A 22,216-nucleotide genomic window follows, 5' to 3' on the forward strand; every position below is an offset into this window, starting at 1 on the left:
TTTATTCTGATTTAAATTATTTATTATACATCTTTAAACGCTTACACCACAGAATATTTTATTTGATGAACAAATAATGAATACTTCAATTATTTTAAACTAAATTTTGCAACTAATGAAGCATTATAAAAGTAACAGATTATGAATGGCTCATGAAAGCAGGGCTGTGATGCTGCTTTCCACAGGAGTGGGCCTCCTGCGGTCCCCCAGTCTGCAGCTACCAGGGACGAGGTCAGACTACCAGGGATGAGGTCAGATTACCAGGGACTAGGTCAAGGTACCAAGGATGAGGTCTGTCTATCTACCAGGGATGAGGTCAATAAACTATTTCCTTGTGTGTCCAATCAATTTCATAAAGGGATGATGAGTTCAGAGTCCTAGGGAGCCATGGTGGATTCTGCTGGCCACAACGCTGAGTTTGGAGTCTGATTTTCGGACCTCTGGTCGGACGATCTTTGCCTTCCTCTGCATCTGCGGCAGAAAACAACCCAATGAGACAGTATTTTGTTATGTGTGCGGTAGGAAATTCAGAATGCTATCAACCCATAGTATTACAATAACAATGATCAGGTATGGATGATATTTATAATTGTGGACACTATTTTGCTACCAATTGAGGGTTAAACTAGAGTCAGGTAGGCATCCCCGGCTATATGATTGTGGTGGTCCATGTTGATTGAAGGGAAGGCCTCACCCTCGTCATTACCAGCGGGAGCAGCTCTTCCTTGGAGAGGGGCTTCACCTGGTCTGTTAGCAGGGACTCCTCTGGGTCATTGTTATCCCTAAAATAGTAGTAGTCTTACATTACCACCATAAAGTTAAACTATAAGTTATATTTCTATGGTTAACACACTTCCAAGTATTGCTTTCACTTACTATTTCCTTATGAACGTGAGAAACTGAAAATGTAGGTCCTACTCCTAAAATAGGCTCTTAAAATAGCACACTGCCCTGGAATAGCAAACTAGTTTGTCCTCCGGCAAGGTTGTGAATACAGTTGGGCAGGTTAAAAAGTTTCTAAGCTGCAGCACAAGTAAAACAAAAAAAACATGAGCTGCAAGATATAACTGCATCGTCAGGGATATATTTCAGAAACAGAACCACATGTATTTTATAGGTTATTGTTACAGGATTGCAAACAAACTTGCTGCTGTCCCATTGACTGTTCATTGGCATCCCTTCCGGCATTAGATGTAGCAGCTTCTATATTGAACACACACACACACAGACAGACATACCCAGAAGTGGGAGGCTCAACCGTTTTGTTTTGCCTAGGCAGTGGTGGACTTTGCCCTAGGAGGTGCCTGGCAACCATTCTAGGATTGTAATCTTTATCAAGGTCCTGGAGCAGAGACAGAGAACAAAATAAAATGTTTCAAGGGCAACACTTCACTGAGGCTCTGTTCACTTCTAAAATCCATACTTCCACCCTCCCTCCACTGATGTAGCCTATCCCTGATCTGACACAATTTGATAGTAGTAGTAGGTTTCCACTACATTACAATAGCTTTCATCAATCCAGTCCGATCGGATCCATTCTTACTCCAGATAAGTAATGAAGGAGGGATGGATGCATTTTAAATAACCTTGTGACATTGAAATGACCTTGGAGCTGAGGAAAGACTGCAAAGTCAGCAGCTCGTTGGTCCTGCGCTCCACCAATCCCAGGTAAGTCATAATGGTGTTGTCCCGGATCCCGGTCGAGGAGCCTAACTTGTCTTCGATCACTGACCGGTCACAGTCTATGTTGTGGCACACACTGTCTATTCCTGGTGCACGGAAACACACAAGAAGAATTGAGGGTTCTTCTCAATCTGGTTGTCTAAAGAAGCAGATAGAAACTGGCACTCGGCGAGTCTCTTCACTGCAATGAGAGACAAGACCACCAGGAGGTGCACATTTTGTTACATCCCAGCACTAACACACCCTTGATTTAGTTGAATTTGAAGAAAAAAATAAGTTAGTAGTAATAGTTATATTAGTTATAGTAGTATAAGTACCAAAAGTCATAGTAAGTAGCTTATTAAGGCCTCCACAGGAAGGGAAGTCATAGCCGTAAGATGTAGATAGTTCTGGGCTGAAACAAAACAAACCATTCTTTCCCATCCATACCTGTCTTCAGCTGGTTGAGGATCTTGCCCACTGAGGTGATGCGTTGCTGGTAGCCTCCCATCTGCTGCTCTGTGGCCTGCTGCTGCACACTGACCCCCCGAAGCACGGCCCTGCTCTCCTCATGCTGCCTGCGCTCCTCTCTGGAAAACACCTCCATCTCACAGCGGATCTGTGACACACACACACACACCAAAACACAACTGCCTGGTCTCATAGACTAGATGTAACATAGTAAATGTAAATCTGGAACACTCAAATTAGTATGATATGTTACGTTTGGTATGGTTACATAAGGTAGACAGGTAGTTACTTAAGTCAAAAACTAAACTAGAGTGGTTGCTCGGGGTGGATGGGTAGGCACATAACGGACAATCTCATCACGGACAACTTTTGCATTTTAGCTATTTAACAACTTTTCAACTACTTAGCATGTTAGCTAACCCTTCCCCTAACCCTTTTAGCTAACCTTAACCCTTTAACCTAACTCCTATATTTAACCCCTAGCCAGCTAGCTAACGTTACCAACCTAGCTAGAATTTGAAACATATACGTTTTGCAAACTTGTAAGATATTGTAAGTTTTGCTAATTCGTAACATATTGTACAAATTGTAATTCATAACGTATCATACAAAATGGGTGACGGACATTCACAAATGAATACATACCATACGAAGCGTAACATATCATACAAAAATAAATGTCTCGGATGTACATACAGAATAATATGAAATGCTCTGAGATCAGGTTGAACACAAAAGTAGAAGAGGCACCTAATGGGCACATGAATGCACAATAATACACACACGTAGAACTCACACATGTACACACTTCTCCAATTAGTTGGCTACATTTAACAAAGTGTCCAAATAGAAAGGAAGGTGCCCTGTAGTTTACTGTGTGCATTAAAGCACAACATCCAAAGAAATTACTTATTTCAAAGGTAAACATGCATGTAGTTTCAATTTCATACAGACCTGGTTGATTTCGTCCTTCAAGGTCTCGGCTTCGTTGTTCTGTTCGTTAACAAAGTTTAGCAAAGCAAAGTTCTTGTCTTCAACTGTAGGATGCAGAAACACAAAAGGTATTTATCACAGTTACAAATATAACAGAATAGATCTTAGATGGCCTCTTGTGTCAACACAGATCTTGTTTAACCCTCAAACTACCGACTGGGATTTATATTTTTTTTATCATAGCCTAAAGGTGGTTCATTAAATCAACTTGTTCATAATATCAAGTCATACAGAGGGTGGAGCGATCTTGACCGGATAAACAGATCACATGCACCTTCGCCTATGGTTATAACTACTAGGTATGACCGTGTACAAGATCTAAATTAGTTATATGCTTAGTTGCAGTCAAAACAGCTCATAAAAGTCTGTCAGTGCTATGAATACTTGGTAGAACTGTAATTACAGAAACCAGCAACTTTCTGAATTTGCACAGTGCTGTATTACATTTATTACACTTAACCCCATAGCAATTGGGGTTAAGTGCTTTGCTCAAGGGCACATCGGCATATTTTCCACCTAGTTGGCTGCAGGGATTCGAACCAGAGAACATTGTTACTAGCCCAACGCTCTTAACCGCTAGGCTACCTGCCGCATATTGGTGTTTATTCTACGAAAAATTTGATTATGTGGAAAATGTTATAGAAATACCAGAACTCATACAATACCCTCCAATATTCTATATTTGCAACTTGTTATGGTATTTTGGTTGCTATAACATTTGGTTGGAAGTGAATTTGAGGGTTTGGCTTGCTTTTTTAAGCATTCTGCCATAGGCCCTACCACTCCCATTGTTACACAAGCAGCAATACTAATGTTGGCTGTGGGGTAAGTAAATAAAGAAAACTAAGCCATCTCTCACTTATTGTCAATAACATTAAGTATAGGCTATTTCAAATGTTGTTTTTTACCACAAATATGGCAACGTTAATATTTACTTCAAAATTCCAAAAAACTAAATGATACTACAATCAAATGGTTGTAAATTAGCTTTTTATTACTAATGTGGATTATACTTTTGAAAAATGCTGCACATTATATAAGGGAAAAATTTATATGGGGCGGCAGGGTAGCCTAGTGGTTAGAGCGTTGGACTAGTAACCGAAAGGTTGCAAGTTCAAATCCCCGAGCTGACAAGGTACAAATCTGTCGTTCTGCCCCTGAACAGGCAGTTAACCCACTGTTCCTAGGCCGTCATTGAAAATAAGAATTTGTTCTTAACTGACTTGCCTAGTTAAATAAAGGTAAAAAAAAAAAAAAAAAAAATCTTAATTTGACAGATTATGCTAATTAACTATACTTTTACTGGTTATTTTTATTGTTTTATTTCAGATAATATTATTTACATGTCTAATGATGTTTTAAAATAATTAAGTTGAAATGTTGCTATGATTGTTGCTTTTTCCAATAGTTTGTCAAATGTATGTAAAATGTGTTGGTAGTTTGAGAGTTAAGGAGCATACTCTTGAGGGCCTAAAATATGAGGACGGCATATTTCCTTATCATATTTCCATAATAAAGTAGTAAATACGATTATTTTGAAGTTAAGAGGTGCCCCTTTGCTGAGGAGACATGGCTTTGTGACTCACTCTGAATGAAGGTCCCCACCAGCTTGTGCAGGTCCTCCTCCCCTGTGACACAGTGGATCTTGTGGAAGGTCTCCTGCAAGGAATCGAGAGTCCCAAAAGTCCCTCCCTGAGTGTCCAGTCCCAGTCTCCTGCGCTGCCTCTCCTCAACTAAAGACAGAGGTTAGAGGTCAGAATCAGACAGATATAAGTCAGACTTACATAAAGCAGTACACCATCAACTCAGTGCACCAAATCAGAACTATTCAACTATTGCTTATTCTGCGTTGCATTCGGCTATTAAATAAAATAATCGGTCTGCTGAAAAGCCATGGCGCTGTGTATTTGATTTAGTAATTTGTCATTTTGTAATTGTTGTCATTGTGTGAATTAAAGCATACAGGTATAATGCTCTGTCACTTGTCATAAGCATGTATAAGCCTTTATAATGTCTTATAACAAGGCTTATAATAAGTATCTCATCTATGACCCTTTCTGCGGCTCAGGTCCTGGCCCTCCTCCTGGCTGCTGCACTCGTTGCCCTTGATGCTCATGAAGGTCTTTAGGCGGTGGTCGTGGGAGATGACCCGCTGCAGCTCGCTCACCTCCGTGCCATACTGGGTCAGGTCCTTCACCTTTTTCTCCTTCAGCAGCATCCGTTTGCACCGAGCCTCCACTCTGAAGGATCATATTCATGAGGGCACACCATCTTAAAAAAAAAGCTCAGGTAGTCCCTCCCTGTTTTAGTCTGTTTTCTACAATACAGACCAAATAACCTTTTTCTACTCAAAAACACATCAACACAAAAAAGCTGTATGTATTACCTGGCCTCAAAAGCAGCAGTGGACTGAGCCATCATGTCTCGGATGTCCTTGCGAATCTCCTGCAGCTCCTGAATTACAAACAGGAACACAACATTGCTCAGTGAGTTGGGTGCATCCCAATTCATTACCCATTCTAGTAATTGGATTTTTATGGTGCTGTGAGCCTTACCCTCTCCATCCTGCAGTAGAGGTGGAGGAACTGCTTCCTCTCCACGTGCAAGATCTTCAGCTCCTCTCTCAGCTGCCCGTTCTTGGCCAAAAGCTTGTTGAAGCGAACACGACCCTGGTGCAAAGACATGGGTGGCATGTCAACACCATGACAATTCCATAAGGAGTTGGCAAGAGAGCAGAAACAGACTGGCACTCAGGCTACTGCTAACCCTGTCCAGTTTGTTCTCCAGGATGAGGATGTTCTTCAGTGTCTGGTTTGCCTCCGACTTCTGACTGTGGTATGTGGTGCTCCCTCTCCTCTGGCCAGCCAGCTTACTCTCCCAAGTCAAAATCTACCACAGAAGAAGCAGATAAAAGCAGATAAGCAATTAAATCTGGTTACCTAATTAATATCACTAGGTATTTGATCAAGTAGAAAACATTGTCAATTGGAGCTGATTAAAATAAAATAAATTTGAAAAAGATATAGGCCTGTGTAAAGGACTTCATGCTGTTTGCTTAGCGCTTCTACCTGATTCAGCTTATACCAAGACTCAAATCTAGGAACTCTGCGCTATTGAAAAAAGGCCTTATTCAACAGAGCTAGGGGCGACACTGCAGGCTGAGGAATGAGTTTCACAAGTCCTCATCTGCTACATTCCTCCTCCAAACTCACTCCACAGCAATCCCAGCGGTTGAGCTGAGTACAGCTGCAGATCCGGGTCACAGCACCATTGTAAAGGATGTCACGCTTCTTGCTTAGTGAGTACTGCTTCTCCTCTGATTCAGCTCTCAAACTCACAACCTCCCAAACACATGACCGCCCTCCTAAAAAGTTCCAACCCATCGTGCTATTGAAAAAAGCCTTCTTCAACAGGGCAAGGGGCGACACTTCAGGCTGCTGAAAGAGTTTCCCAGATTCCCCTCTGCTACACCTGCAGGTTTGGGGGTAAAGTCAGTTTCTAGCATGGGTAGGATGAGGTTAAACTATCATGAATTCCTGATTATCTGGGCAATTCACATCTATGATGTTTGTAACAAAGCAATCGTCAATACAAACACCTCCTGTCTCAGATAAGCCATTTTCCCTTGTTCAGAGTCGAGCTGCTCCACCACCCTGTCGCGGTACACCAGCATGCTGCTCAGATTTTGCGTGGCGTCTGTGTCATCCCAGCATTGAAATGGACTCTCTGAGACACGCAGGCTACGGAGAAGTTCCTCGCGTTCACCATGGAGTCTTTGGATCTCCCTCCTGGTTGGGTAACAGACATGCATCGTTTCAGTGTCAAAGGAAGAAGCCATGTGCTTGTGTCATACTAGACTTAGTGCTCTTACTAGAGACAGCGTTATCCCTGATATGGAGGAACACTGTACTACACCTAATCATACTGTTTTAAAAACCTTTTGTAAGCAATTAGGCCAGTTCAATTGACAGTGGCTGGGCTGGCCACATTTCTCCAACTAAACTCCTTTTTATTACATTTTGCATTTACATTTTAGTCATTTAGCAGACGCTCTTATCCAGAGTGACTTACAGTTAGTGTGTTCATCTTAAGAAAGCTAGGTGAGAAAACCACATCTCAGTCATAGTAAGTACATTTTTCCTCAAAGTAGCCTTCAGCAAAGTCAGTGCTAGTAGGAAAAAATAGTATTACTTCACGAAAAGCAAGGGCGTCATTTATTTAAAACAAATGGGGGGGGGTATTAAAGATGCACTCCAGCTATTTTTGAACTTTTCCTTTTGAAAAACAATATCCCACGTATAAATACAGTAATGAACACACGTAAGAATAAAATAGTATTATTTTGAGCAAATAATGTTTTTTCAGACACAACTGCAAACTTCAAGGAGTAGGCCATTCAAGGAGTTGGTCTTATGGCGCTCTCTGATGTCATCGGCCTCCCCCTCTAGCAATAGAGAACAAGACAAAAATCCTAATTTCATGATGCTACCTGGACCACCTATTAAGATGTGCCTTTTGCTAAGTTAATCAGGTGATAAATGAGGTAAAAAGGAGACTGGAGTAGGACTTTAAGATACTCTTTGAAGAAGTAGGTTCTCAGATTTCGGAAAATGGGCAGGGACTCGGGGGGGGGGAGGGGAACAAGTGACCAGAGGTGGCAGAATGGAGTTCACATGTCCCACAATAAGTTGTCATGGGCGTACAGTATAGTTTCAATGTCCAGGTAAACATAGCAAAAGACAACTTTAGAGGTACACTGAATCTTAAGTAATCTTCAATGTTTTCCGTCTTTAAGACGAAAATATCCTCACAGCTGTCTGCGAATGAGATCCTGTGATTCTACGCTGTACGCCTGCCTGTCTCCTTCCATGATGCGAAACTGTCTCTGGAGTTTGCTCAACTCTGTCTCAGCTGCAACACACAACTTTGAAAACTGGTAGGTGTATCCCAATGTTTTATGGGATAAAAATGGGTAGGATATCAGATAAAAGGACATTTCTTAGTCATGCAACAGATGCTATTGAGTGCTTGTAGGTAGGTGAACTGTGAAAACGCATACCTAAGAGATCAATATCGATCTCACTGCTGTCAGAGTTGACTCTACAAGCTGATCTTCTGCGACGCATGGTGGTGATTGTTCTGGAGGAGAGAAATTCAGATTACATCATGTGATATGATAAAGGGGGCCATGTCTATGTTCCCTCAGCACTATGTTCCCTGGGCCCTATGGCTGGGGGAACATAGAGCTGAGGGAACATTGGGGTGAGGGAATATAGGTTGAGGGAACATTGGGCCCGGGGAACATAGAGCTGAGGGAACATAGGGCCATGAGGCTGAAGGAACATAGGGTGGACCCCTGATAAAGTTAGCTATGCCTAACATCATATAATTGCTATATGCTTACCTGATATGCATTTAGTTACAATATATATATATATATATATATATATATATATATATATATATATATATATATATAGCTAGATCAGAAGAAATATGAAGGAACAGCCTTTGGCCAATGATCACTAATATAAGGCATATTGTCCAACGGCCATAATTACACCTAACATTAACGGTATTTACAAACTGCCTCATTTGGCTGGCTGGCTGCAGCGAACACTGGTTAACCTACATTAACGTTGGCTAACAAAAATTTGTGACTTTCTTACTGTTATCAGGATATTGAAGCTTCCTTTTTGACTACCTCTACTTGGTCCTAGCCTTGTAGTTTGTAGATATTTGCGAAAATAATATGCAACACATTTGCCTATGACTGGCTAGCTGGCTTTCTCTCCAATGTCAATGACCGATTGTAACCGTTGACGACGCTTGGCTACTTGAGCACGCGACACACATGTAGCAAAATATCTACTGACAAAATATGTAGCTAGTTGGCCAGTTACAATGTTGCAGTACTGATAAGTTACGTTAAATTTCTAGATTTGTATCGTTCGTTTTAGGTAGTTTAGATGTGAGTTTGTAAATAATGTATGCAGCCATGATATTGACAACCAAACATTGGGTCATAGACCAATGACAGTATGTGTACACAGAGTGTCCAAAACACGAAGAACACCTTCCAAATATTGAGTTGCACCCTCGTTTGCCCTCAGAACAGCCTCAAGTCATTGGGAGCTTGGCATCTACAAGGTGTCGAAAGTGTTCAACAGTGATGTTGGCCCATGTTGACTCCAATGCGCCCCACAGTTGACTGGATCGAGTTGGGTGGATGTCCTTTGGTTGGTGGAGCATTCTTGATACACACGGGAAACTGTTAAGCGTCAAAACCCTAGCAGAGTTGCAGTTCTTGACACAACCCTTTGCGCCTGGCACGTACTACCATACCCCGTTCAAAGGCACTTAAATAAAATGAAGTGGATTTAACAAGTGACATCAGGGATCATAGCTTTCACCTGGATTGACCTGGTCAGTCTATCGTGGAAAGAGTACGTGTTCTTAATTATTTGTACACTCAGTGTATATGAAGGATCTTGAAGCGCGGATATTTTATAGAAGGCACTGTGAGACCGACTTATTTTTTTGCAGTTTCAGTGACTGCCACTGGGTGTCAGAGTTGTTCAACCTCTACGCTTGTCTGTCAAGCACCTTTGATGTTTGTCTGTGTAGGCCAAAACAGATATTAGGCCTTGCCTATGGATAGTTATGCTACAGCTGTATTGTATTAGACAACCTCTGGTGTGTGTGTGTGTGCGTGTGTGTGTGTGTGTGTGTGTGTGTGTGTGTGCGCACTGGTGGGAAAAGTACCCAATTGTCATACTTGAGTAAAAGTAAAGATACCTTAATAGAAAATGACTCAAGTAAAAGTGAGTCACCCAGTAAAATACTAATTAAGTAAAATTCTAAAAGTATTTGGTTTTAAATATACTTAAGTATCAAAAGTAAAAGTATCAATGCTTTCACATTCTTTATAAAAAAGCAAGCCATGATGGCATCATTTTCTTGTTTTTGTTTTATTTACGGATGGCCAGGGGCATGTGATTAGTGAGTCTGCCAGATCAGGCGCAGTAGGGATGTTCTCTTGATAAGTGTATGAATTAGGCTGTTTTCTTGTCCTGCTAAGCATTCAAAATGTAACGAGTACTTTTGGGTGTTAGGGAAAATGGAGTAAAAAGTATATCATTTTCTTTAGGAATGTAGTGAAGTAAAAGTTGAAAATACTACTTAAGTAGTACTTTCAACTATGTTTACTAAAGTACTTTACACCACTGTGTGTGTGTGTGTGTGTGTGTGTGTGTGTGTGTGTGTGTGTGTGTGTGTGTGTGTGTGTGTGTGTGTGTGTGTGTGTGTGTGTGTGTGTGTGTGTGTGTGTGCGCACGCTCCAGCACACCCCAACTGACAACCAGTGAATTCATGTGCAAAGAGAGTGACAGTACATATTCCCCCAATGTCAAAGCCTATATGGCTAACAATGTATGACGCTTGATATAGATTTATTAGATATAGATTTATGGTCAATGACCGACTAAACGTTAATGAAGCTAGGCTACTTGAGCAGTGAGCATGCAACACCAGCCTGGTCTCATAGACTAGACGTAACATAGTAAATGTAAATCTGGGACACTCAAATTAGTATGATATGTTACATTTGGTATGGTTACAAATGACAGAAGGTTACTTAAGGCAAAAACGAAAGATGGATGGGCGTATAACACGAATGTCTAGCAACCCAAAGGTTGCGTGTTTGAATCTCATCATGGACAACCTCATTTTAGCTAATTAGAAACTTTGCACTACTTACTACTTTTGTAGCTACTTTGCACCTACTTAGCATGTTAGCTAACCCGTCCCCTACTTCTTCTTCTTTGAGGTTTTATGGCAGACTACACCGATTGTTAAGGGGTATTGAAAAAAAACAATTCCATTGCAGGAAGATTTGCTCATCCACGCTCACAATGATGCCTTTTTTCTCAGATTTCCTCTCTGTTTGTGCTGTGCCATTGACAACCAGTGCAATAAACGCTACAAAGTCCATCTACTTGACATGCAACATGTCAGGATCGCTCTGTTGACAAGGAATATTATCCGGTGTCTCTACTCCTACTATCATTATTTCTTCAACTTCACTCCTTTCTTCTACTCTTCTCACTGCCTCGGCATAGGAGACATGCTGGACAGTCCATATTCTTATCGTCTCCTTCACCCTAACAGGAAACTTCAGAAATTTGGGTGCATGTTCGCCACCACAATTGCAACATTTCTGCTCAGCTGGCATACGATACCCCCCCCCCCCCCCCCCGGTCTAGATACACTTGACACATTACCAAATATCATAAAACCCAAATACGTGTGAGAAGGGAGAGACTCTTCATAAAAAAACAATAGAATGGATGGAGTGGGTTTCCTCATTCCATCCACCATACTGGTTAGTCTGTGCGCACCAACCACTTCATCCAATTCTTCATATATATAATTTGCTTTTACTTCTAGCGCCACCCCAGAGATACCGTTGATAGGCGCCCTGCTTCGAAGATCCACACACCACACGACACATTACAATCTGATATCTTCTTGAGGTGCAGAGCACGCTCCTTCTGTTTCATAGATACACACAAAAAAAACTGATTAGCACACTTCTCGTTGCTCTCATAGAAGCCACCTCATCCAACGCCTACACAATTTTTATAGAGACTTCAATCAGATCTCCCAGATAACATTGATCCAAAACCCTTACTCCAACCAAAAAATAACTAGGCTTTCATTTACTAGATTCCACCACCACTTTACTTCTCTTATTTCCTTTTGCAATTCCTCTCACACGCATTCCACTCGACATGCCATCAGATTCAAACATAATATTTGCTTCCGCCGAGTTGCTGAGCTGTTAGGTCACCAACCCTTCCCCTAACCCTTTAATTTAACTCCTTACCCTAACCTTAACCCCTAGCTAGCTTTAGTCACCTAGCTAACGTTACTAGGTGGCTAACGCTAACTTCTCTACCCAATGTCAATCTAGCACTGAAAGTCAAGTGTTGAGATTACAAAACCTGTGGATTTTATTGGGGATTCCAACCTTGCTCGAATTCCTAGTTTCACTGACACTAGCATACAGATAGTTTCCCTAGAGCAACTTTCAGACATATTTCAGGAGTGATAGGCAAGCTGGAGCCACAGCTGAACACACAGGTTATTCTATCAGTGGTTCTTGTTAATGGTCTGAATCAGGAGTACACTACTGCAGTCAAACAGTTACAACAGTTACTGAATAAAGCAACTAAAGTTTCTCATGCACACTCATACACTTTTAGGGTGAGCTTCCATGGGAATTGCAGGAGGAACTGAACCAACTGAATAAGCATATCCAAACATTTTTACGTAACTGAGCTCAGATTCTACACAGTGCATTACGATTCAGTGCATTGGAGACCAGATGCATTGGGGACACTGCCCTGTGTAGGGTGCCGTCTTTCGGATGGGACGTTAAACGGGTGTCCTGACTCTCTGAGGTCATTAAAGATCCCATGGCACTTATCGTAAGAGTAGGGGTGTTAACCCCGGTGTCCTGGCTAAATTCCCAATCTGGCCCTCAAACCATCATGGTCACCTAATAATCCCCAGTTTACAATTGGCTCATTCATCCCCCTCCTCTCCCCTGTAACTATTCCCCAGGTCGTTGCTGCAAATGAGAACGTGTTCTCAGTCAACTTACCTGGTAAAATAACGGTAAATAATAATAATAATAATGCAGCTGTAAAGATTTTGAACTACTGGCTAGACCAATTAAACTACTAAGAGGGGAAGACAGTACTAGTGTCACTCCCCAACACACCAATGTCTTTAACCTATCAGTTACTTTTAGGCTTACAGTGGCAGAACAGTAACTTCTGGAGAAGGGCCTCATGTTTATCCCTACACCCGCTAAGATCGTATGGAGCTCAGGAGGGATCTTCATACTTAGCACAGGAAATTAATACTTGATCATTTTAACTATAGTAGTGATGATCAAAGATTACCATTTATTAGTACATCCCACTGGGAACCCAATCTGCAGTCAGTGTGTAACGATTGTCGTTGGGAGAAGGAGAGGAGGACCAAAGTGCAGCGTGGTACGTATCCATAAACTTTTAATAAAGATGAACACGCGAACAAATACAACAAAACAACCAACAAACAGTTCTGAAAGGTGCAACAAACACTAAACAGAAAAGAACCACCCACAAACAAAAGTGGGAAAACAGGCTACCCAAGTATGGCTCTCAATCAGAGACAATGATAGACAGCCTCCTCTGATTGGGAACCATACAAGGCCAAACACATAGAAATAGAAAACCTAGACCTACAACATAGAATACCCACCCACATCACACCCTGACCAAACTAAAAATAGAAACATACAAAGCAATCTACGGTCAGGGCGTGACAGCCGCAAAACCTGAACCAATAGGGGAGGGTCTGGGTGGGCATTTCACCGCGGTGGCGGCTCTGGTGCGGGACGTAGACCCCACTCCACCTTAGTCTTGGCCCCCTTATATAGCGCCTCTGGAGTGGCGACCCTCGCCGCCGACCCCGGACTGGGGACCCTTACAACGAACCCCGAATAGGAGGGAAACTCTGGCAGCGCCGGACAGGCTGGAGGCTCTGGCAGCGCCGGACAGGCGGGAGGCTCTGGCAGTGCCGGACAGGCGGACCCTGACCAAACTAAAAATAGAAACATACAAAGCAATCTACGGTCAGGGCGTGACACAGTGTCTCATACGATGCAGACCTTATGACTGAGGGCTAAATAAAAGGAAGGTAATCAAGGTGATGAAGTCAAATCAAATCAAAGTTTATTTGTCACGTGCGCTGAATACAACAACAGTGCAATGCTTACTTACAGGCTCTAACCAATAGTGCGAAAAAGGTATTAGGTGAACAATAGGTAGGTGAAGAAATAAAACAACAGTAAAAAGACAGGCTATATACAGTAGCGAGGCTATAAAAGTAGCGAGGCTACATACAGACACCGGTTAGTCAGGCTGATTGAGGTAGTATGTACATGTAGATATGGTTAATGTGACTATGCATATATGATGAACCGAGAGTAGCAGTAGCGTAAAAGAGGGGATGGCGGGTGGTGGGTGGGACACAATGCACATAGCCCGGTTAGCCACTGTGCGGGAGCACTGGTTAGTCGGCCCAATTGAGGTAGTATGTACATGAATGTATAGTTAAATTGACTATGCATATATGATAAACAGAGAGTAGCAGCAGCGTAAAAAGAGGGTTTGGGGGGGCACACAATGCAGATAGTCCGGGTAGCCATTTGATTACCTGTTCAGGAGTCTTATGGCTTGGGGGTAAACACTGTTGAGAAGCCTTTTGTCCTAGACTTGGCACTCCGGTACTGCTTGCCATCCGGTAATAGAGAGAAAAGTCTATGACTGGGGTGGCTGGGGTCTTTGACAATTTTTAGGGCCTTCCTCTGACACCGCCTGGTGTAGAGGTCCTGGATGGCAGACAGCTTTGCCCCAGTGATGCAATGGTCCGTACGCACTACCCTCTGTAGTGCCTTGCAGTCAGAGGCCAAGCAGTTTCCATACCAGGCAGTGATACAACCAGTCAGGATGCTCTCGATGTTGCAGCTGTAGAACCTTTTGAGGATCTCAGGACCCATGCCAAATCTTTTTAGTTTCCTGAGGGGGAATAGGCTTTGTCGTGCACTCTTCACGACTCTCTCGTGTGTTTGGACCATTCTAGTTTGTTGTTGTGGACACCAAGGAACTTGAAGTTCTGAACCTGCTCCATTACAGCCCCGTCGATGAGAATGGGGGTGTGCTCGGTCCTCCTTTTCCTGTAGTCCACAAAAATCTCCTTAGTCTTGGTTATGTTGAGGGATAGGCAGATGCTTTGCTACCTACCTATACCTATACAACAGGTGTAGACCTTCACCACCTGGGGGCGGCCCGTCAGGAAGTCCAGGATCCAGTTGCAGAGGGAGGTGTTTAGTCCCAGGATCCTTAGCTTAGTGATGAGCTTTGAGGGTACTATAGTGTTGAACGCTGAGCTGTAGTCAACTAATAGCATTCTCACGTAAGTGCTCCTTTTGTCCAGGTGGGAAAGGGCAGTGTGGAGTGCAATAGAGATTTTATCATCTATGGATCTGTTGGGGCAGTATGCAAATTGGAGTGGGTCTAGGCTTTCTGGGATAATGGTGTTGATGTGAGCCATTACCAACATTTCAAAGCACTTCATGGCTACAGACGTGAATGCTACGAGTCTGTAGTCATTTAGGCAGGTTGCCTTTGCGTTCTTGGACACAGGGACTATGGTGGTCTGCTTGAAACATGTTGGTATTGCAGACTTATCAGGGACATGTTGCAAATCAAAGTTTATTGTCACTTGTGCCAAATACAACAGGTGTAGACCTAACAGTGAAATGCTTACAGGCTCTAACCAATAGTGCAAAAAAGGTAATTAAAGAAATAAAAATAGTAAAAAGACAGTGAAAAATAACAGTAGCGAGGCTATAAAAGTAGTGAGGCTACATACAGACACTGGTTAGTCAGGCTGATTGAGGTAGTATGTACATGTACAGTATATATGGTTAAAGTGACTATGCATATATAATGGGCAGAGAGTAGCAGTAGCGTAAAAGAGGGGTTGGTGGGTGGCAGGACACAGTGCAGATAGCCCGGTTAGCCAATGTGTGGGAACACTGGTTGGTCGGGCCAATTGATGTACTATGTACATTAATGTATAGTTAAAGTGACTATGCATATGATAAACAGTGGTGTGTGCAATGAAGATTCCTAGGGCCGGTGGTTAGTAGAACGGCGACGTTGGGCGCCTGAGCGGGGTAGCGGGAGTAGGCGTGACAGCCGAAACCACTCATCCACCGCAGGGACCTCGATCTGGCTCAGGGTCCTCGGGGCCAGCTGATACCCCAGGATGCACTGGAAAGGAGTCAGCCTGATGGAGAAGTGACGAAGTGAGTTGTGGGCATACTCTGCCCAGGGAAGGAACCGGGCCCACTCCCCCTGCCGGTCCTTCTAAAGAATCTTCCAGCTCCTGGCTAGTCCTCTCCACCTGCCCGTTGGATTGAGGACGGTACCTGGATGTGAGGCTGGCTGTGGCCCTCAGCTGCTCCATGAAGGCCTTCCATACACACAATGTGAATTGGGGGCCACGGTCGGAGACGATGTCCTCTGGAAGGCCATCGTGCCAGAAGACCTGCTGGAACAGTGCCTTAGCGACCTGGAGAGCGGTAGGGAGACCAGAGGGATAAAACAGCAGGATTTAGAGAATCTGTCCACAACAACCATAATAGCTCTGAAACCATCAGACGGAGGGAGATCAGTAACGGAGTCTATGGACAGATGGGACCAAGGTTGCTGAGGCACGGGAAGGGGAAGGAGTTTCCCTGGTGAAGCGTGCCGGGGAGATTTTGTTTGGGCACATACAGAACAGGAATTGACGTAGCGGGCGACATCCTGTGCCAAGTTGGGCCACCAGTACTTCACGGAGATGGATTGATTGGTGGGGGTGATACCTGGGTGTCCAGCGGCAAGGGATATGTGTGCACAGGTCAACAGCCGATCCCTCACCACCGTGGGGATGTAGATGTGCTTAGGAGGGCAGGTAGCAGGCGCTGGGTCCCTCTCCAGAACCTGGTGGATGTCCACATCTACATCCCAAAACACAGGACCAACGATACGGGAGGGTGGAAAGATGGGCTGGAGGGCGCTCACAGGACTCTCAACTAGAGGTTGACCGATTAATCGGAATGGCCGATTAATTAGGGCCGATTTCAAGTTTTCATAACAATCTGTATTTTTGGACACCGATTGTCCGATTATTATTATTATTATTTTTTTACACCTTTATTTAACTAGGCAAGTCAGTTAAGAACACATTCTTATTTTCAATGACGGCCTAGGAACGGTGGGTTAACTGCCTTGTTCAGGGGCAGAACGACAGATTTTTACCTTGTCAGCTCGGGGATTAGTTTTTGCAACCTTCAGGTTACTAGTCCAACGCTCTAAACACATGCCTTACATTGCACTCCACAAGGAGCCTGCGTGGCAGGCTGACTACCTGTTACGCGAGGGCAGCAAGAAGCCAAGGTAAGTTGCTAGCTAGCATTAAACGTATCTTATAAAAAACAATCAATCTTAACATAATCACTAGTTAACTACACATGGTTGATGATATTACTAGTTCATATAGCGTGTCCTGCGTTGCATATAATCAATGCGGTGCCAAATCACAGCTTACTTCGCCAAACGGGTGATGATTTAACAAGCGCATTTGCGAAAAATGCACTGTCGTTGCACCAATGTACCTAACCATAAACATCAATGCCTTTCTTCAAAATCAATACACAAGTATATATTTTTAAACAAGCATATTTAGTTAACTTTGCCTGCTAACATGAATCTCTTATAACTAGGAAAATTGTGTAACTTCTTGCGTTCCGTACAAGCAGTCAGGGTATATGCAGGAGTTTGGGCCGCCTGGCTCATTGCGAACTGTGTGAAGTACATTTATTCCTAACAAAGACCGCAATTAATTTGCCAGAATTGTACATAATGACATAACATTGAAGGTTGTACAATGTAACAGCAATATTTAGACTTAGGGATGCCATCCGTTAGATAAAATACGGAACGGTTCCGTATTTCACTGAAAGAATAAACGTTTTGTATTTGAAATGATAGTTTCCGGATTCGACCATATTAATGACCAAAGGCTCGTATTTCTGTGTGTTATTATGTTATAATTAAGTCTATGATTTGATAGAGCAGTCTGACTGAGCGGTGGTAGGCAGCAGCAGGCTCGTAAGCATTCATTCAAACAGCACATTTGTGCGTTTGCCAGCAGCTCTTTGCGCTGTTTATGACTTCAAGCCTATCAACTCCCGAGATTAGGGTGAGATTAGGTGGTGTAACCGGTGTGAAATGGCTTTCTCGTTAGCGGGGTGCGGGCTAATAGTGTTTCATACATCACTCGCTCTGAGACTTGGAGTAGTTGTTCCCTTTGCTCTGCAAGGGCCGTGGATTTTGTGGAGCGATGGGTAAAGATGCTTCGAGGGTGGCTGTTGTCGATGTGTTCCTGGTTCGAGCCCAGGTAGGGGCGAGGAGAGGGATGGAAGCTATACTGTTACACTAAAGTGCCTATAAAAACATCCAATAGTCAAAGGTATATGAAATACAAATGGTATAGAGAGAACTAGTCCTATAATTTCTACAACTTCTTACCTGGGAATATTGAAGACTCATGTTAAAAGGAACCACCAGCTTTCATATGTTCTCATGTTCTGAACAAGGAACTTAAACGTTAGCTTTTTTTACATGGCACATATTGCACTTTTACTTTCTTCTCCAACACTTTGTTTTTGCATTATTTATACCAAATTGAACATGTTTCATTATTTATTTGAGGCTAAATTTATTTTATTGATGTATTATATTGAGTTAAAATAAGTGTTCATTCAGTATTGTTGTAATTGTCATTATATTTTGGTCCTCCAATAATCGGTATCGGCGTTGAAAAATCATAATCTGTCGACCTCTACTCTCAACCGACATGGAACCACAAGGTAAGGGAAAGCAGGTCTTTAGGCATCCTGGTGCCCAGGTGGTGATTTTAATCCTCAACCAGGCTACTCTTTCTTACTGGGGTATGATGGTCCATTACCTCAGTGAGCAAATCAATGAAACATTATGTAGCGTGATTTAAATCATCCTCGAGATAAATCAGCTCCCAGGGTACAGCAGCCAAATCATTTTGAAATAGCTCCTGATTAAGTGTTTTAACATTTCTCTTGACCACAATCCTTGGAGGTTTCTTTGGAACCTTGGTGTTCATGGTTATGGTCACAATATTATTGTCTGTCCAGCCCACTGGCATTGATCTGGATTTTAAGCATTGCAATGGTATATTACAGAAGAGCAGATCAATGCACGTGTCCGAACAGTGACCTAACTTAGTTGATGATCTATTAGTATCATTAAGCATTTGTTTCAAACCACAGCTCTCTGCATATCGCATTAATTGAGTTATATTTTAATTGTGTGTCACGCCCTGACCTTAGAGATCCTTTTTACTCTCTATTTGGTTAGGTCAGGGTGTGACTAGGGTGGGCAATCTATGTTTTATATTTCTTTGTTGGCCGGGTATGGTTCCCAAACAGAGGCAGCTGTCTATCGTTGTCTCTGATTGGGGATCATACTTAGGCAGCCTTTTCCACCTGTAGTTTGTGGGATCTTGTTTTTGGTACTGTGCTGTTTAGCCCTACTAGAAGTTACTTTCGTTTTGTATTTGTTGTTTTTTCGGTGTTCATTTAATAAATTAAAACGTACGCCTACCACGCTGCACCTTGGTCCGATCCATCCATCGACGAATGTAACATTATGATCCTTCCAATTTATATTGAAATCACCCAAGATAAATACATCTGTTACTGTAGCCTGGTCAAACCCAGTGCATAAATCATCCCGATAGGCCACCTAGCTCTAATGTGTCCTACACACATCTTACCAATATGGGTGCCTGGTGAGGCAGATGTACTTGAGCCCATAGTGCCTCTATTTGACATACCTTAACATCGTCCCCCCTCTTAAAAGGTATTTGATTCTGAATGTACAGTATTACACCCCCACCATGGCTATCTCTTCTAAGTAGACTATATCATGAAAGTTAATTTGCCCATCATTTACAGATTCATCCAAATGTGTTTTGGTCAAAGCTAAAATATTAATATTATTTATGTTGACCAAGTTAAAAACCTAATGTATTTTGTGAGGAAGGCTACATACATTAACCTGAGCTATATGCAACCCTTTCCTTGTCAAGAGGAGATCAATAGCGCATGCATTTATTATAGTTGAAGTTGTCATGATACACTACAACACAAACTCAGATTTGAACATTGAATTAAAATAGACAGGGAGTTACTCTAGAGTCCCGATATAGTTGCCCATTGTTGTAAAGTTTATCCATCACCATGGAGACTGTGAATGGGTGCAGTGATGATGAGGAAGGGAAGGCTTTCTTGGTGCAAGGGTCCCACGGTAAGGGTGAGTGGTGCTGTGATGTGCGTGATAGTGCCAGAAGGAGAGGAGAGCAGGTATGAGGTGATGTACAGGGAGGAGACGGGGGTCTGGTCGATGAAATTCCCCATGGCACCGGAGTACACTAGGGCTGTATAGACAATACCCGAGGGACAGCCAGCAAAATGGAAACCAGGAAGGGTTTGGCGGAAAACGATGAAGGAATACTCACACCTACCCTGGGAGACGGATGATCACGGGGAAGTCCCTCTGCCATAGTGGACCTCGGTTTGGGATGTACCAGACACCGCTGGAGTTAGTGCCCTCCTGGCCACAATAGGGACACAGCTCCAGCTGTCTCTGTCTCTGGAGGAGGGCAAGGGGTGAGGAAGGTGCAGGCACTCCTGAAGGAGGTTGTCCAGATGGATAGCCATCGTGACGAGCGCGTCCAAGGAAAGGTTGTCATCCAGGCACGCCAACTCCATCTTGATTGGGAACCATACTTAGGTAGCATTTTCCCACCTGTGTTTTGTGGGTAGTTATTTTCTGTTTTGTGTTTCTGCACCTGACAGAACTGTTCGTTGTCGTTTTGCTCTTTGTTATTTTGTTCAAGTGTTTTTTCAGAATAAATCAGGAACACTTACTACGCTGCGCTTTGGTCCGATCCTTCTCATTCCGACGACGAACGTGACAGAACTTCCCACCACCAAAGGACCAAGCAGCGTGGTAAGAAGGAGGACTGGACATGGGAGAACATTTTAAATGGCAAGGGATCCTGGACGTTGGAGGAGATCCTGGCCGGGAAGGATCGCCTGCCCTGGGAGCAGGTAGAAGCAGAGAGGAAGGCGAAGGCAGCAGCTAAAGCGGAGCGGCAATGTTATGAGGGAACACAGCTGGCAAGGAAGCCCGAGAGGCAGCGCCCCCCCCCCCCCCCCCAAAAAAAATGGGGGGGGGGGGGCCACACGGGGAGTGTGGCAGAGTCAGGTTGGAGACCTGAGCCTACTCCCCATGCTTACTGTGGCGAGCATGTGACTGGTCAGGCCCCGTGCTATGTGGTGATGCGCATTGTGTCTCTGCCGAGCATTCACAGGCCGGTGTGCTCGGTGCCAGCGTCCCGCATTTGCCGGATGGAAGTGGGCATCCAGCCAGAACGGGTGGTGCCAGCTCTGCGCTCGAGACCGCCAGTGCGCCTCCACGGCCCAGTGTATCCGGTGCCTTGGCCAAGGAAGAGGCCTCCTGTATGTCTCCCCAGCCTGGTGAGTCCTGTGCCTGCGCCCAGCCTGTAGCCTCCAGAGACGGCCTCCAGCCCGGAGCCTCCAGAGACGGCCTCCAGCCCGGAGCCTCCAGAGACGGCCTCCAGCCCGGAGCCTCCAGAGACGGCCTCCAGCCCGGAGGCTCCAACTAGGGTGCCCAGTCCGGGGCCCACAACGAGGGTGCCCAGTCCGGGGCCCGCAACGAGGGTGCCCAGTCCGGGGCCCGCAATGAGGGTGCCCAGTCCGGGGCCCGCAACGAGGGTGCTCAGTTCGGGGCCTGCAGCGAGGGTGCCCAGTCCAGGGCCCGCAACGAGGGTGCCCAGTCCGGGGCCCGCAATAAGGGTGCCCAGTCCGGGGCCCGCAACGAGGGTCCCCAGTCCGGTCCAGTCTAGTCTGGCAAGAACAGCTGAAATAAGCAAAGAGAAATGACAGTCCATCATTACTTTAAGACATGAAGGTCAGTCAATGCAGAATTTTTAAAAAACGTTTCAAGTTTCTTCAAGTACTGTCGCAAAAACCATCAAGCGCTATGATGAAACTGGCTCTCATGAGGACCGCCACAGGAAAGGAAGACCCAGAGTTAACTCTGCTGCTGAGGATAAGTTCATTAGAAAACAGTACACGTAAAGAAAAACCCTTGAATGAGTAGGTGTGTCCAAACTTTTGACTAGTACTGTACATACCACTGATTATTTGCTCATGTCATGACCTAATGTCATTGTCTACAGTGTTGGGAATGTTGATGTGAGTGATCATGTTCTTGCAACACTTCTAATGTGAGTAATCCTGGCTACGTCACAATGTCCACATTACCAGTAGAACCACATTTCATTTCTTGTAGCAATT

At 43.9% G+C, this 22,216-nt stretch overlaps 1 protein-coding gene across 1 annotated transcript; it reads right to left on the reverse strand.

Moving 5' to 3' along the window:
- LOC129830244 (outer dynein arm-docking complex subunit 1-like) lies at window positions 1-21,167 on the reverse strand. The gene is made up of 14 exons (XM_055892655.1): window positions 20,356-21,167; window positions 8,186-8,265; window positions 6,725-6,914; window positions 5,893-6,015; window positions 5,682-5,795; window positions 5,513-5,580; window positions 5,179-5,366; window positions 4,713-4,859; window positions 3,088-3,170; window positions 2,113-2,281; window positions 1,606-1,769; window positions 1,239-1,342; window positions 695-782; window positions 1-471 (listed from the first exon to the last, which is right to left on the reverse strand). Exons 3-14 carry the CDS (start codon window positions 6,797-6,799, stop codon window positions 370-372), a joined length of 1,425 nt encoding a protein of 474 aa, XP_055748630.1. The 5' UTR covers window positions 6,800-6,914; window positions 8,186-8,265; window positions 20,356-21,167; the 3' UTR covers window positions 1-369.
- Window positions 21,168-22,216: the final 1,049 nt, after the last annotated feature.

This window comes from Salvelinus fontinalis, chromosome 31 (assembly GCF_029448725.1).
Source record: "Salvelinus fontinalis isolate EN_2023a chromosome 31, ASM2944872v1, whole genome shotgun sequence".
Lineage (NCBI taxonomy): Eukaryota > Metazoa > Chordata > Actinopteri > Salmoniformes > Salmonidae > Salvelinus > Salvelinus fontinalis.

Excerpts from the sequence above, each read along its gene's own strand:
- LOC129830244 (XM_055892655.1), bottom strand. The coding sequence starts at position 6,799 with ATGCTGGTGTACCGCGACAGGGTGGTGGAGCAGCTCGACTCTGAACAA. Across the intron at positions 5,581-5,681 it reads TCTACTGCAGGATGGAGAGG|GAGCTGCAGGAGATTCGCAA; the intron begins GTAAGGCTCACA and ends TTTGTAATTCAG. Across the intron at positions 2,282-3,087 it reads TGAAGGACGAAATCAACCAG|ATCCGCTGTGAGATGGAGGT; the intron begins GTCTGTATGAAA and ends TGTGTGTCACAG.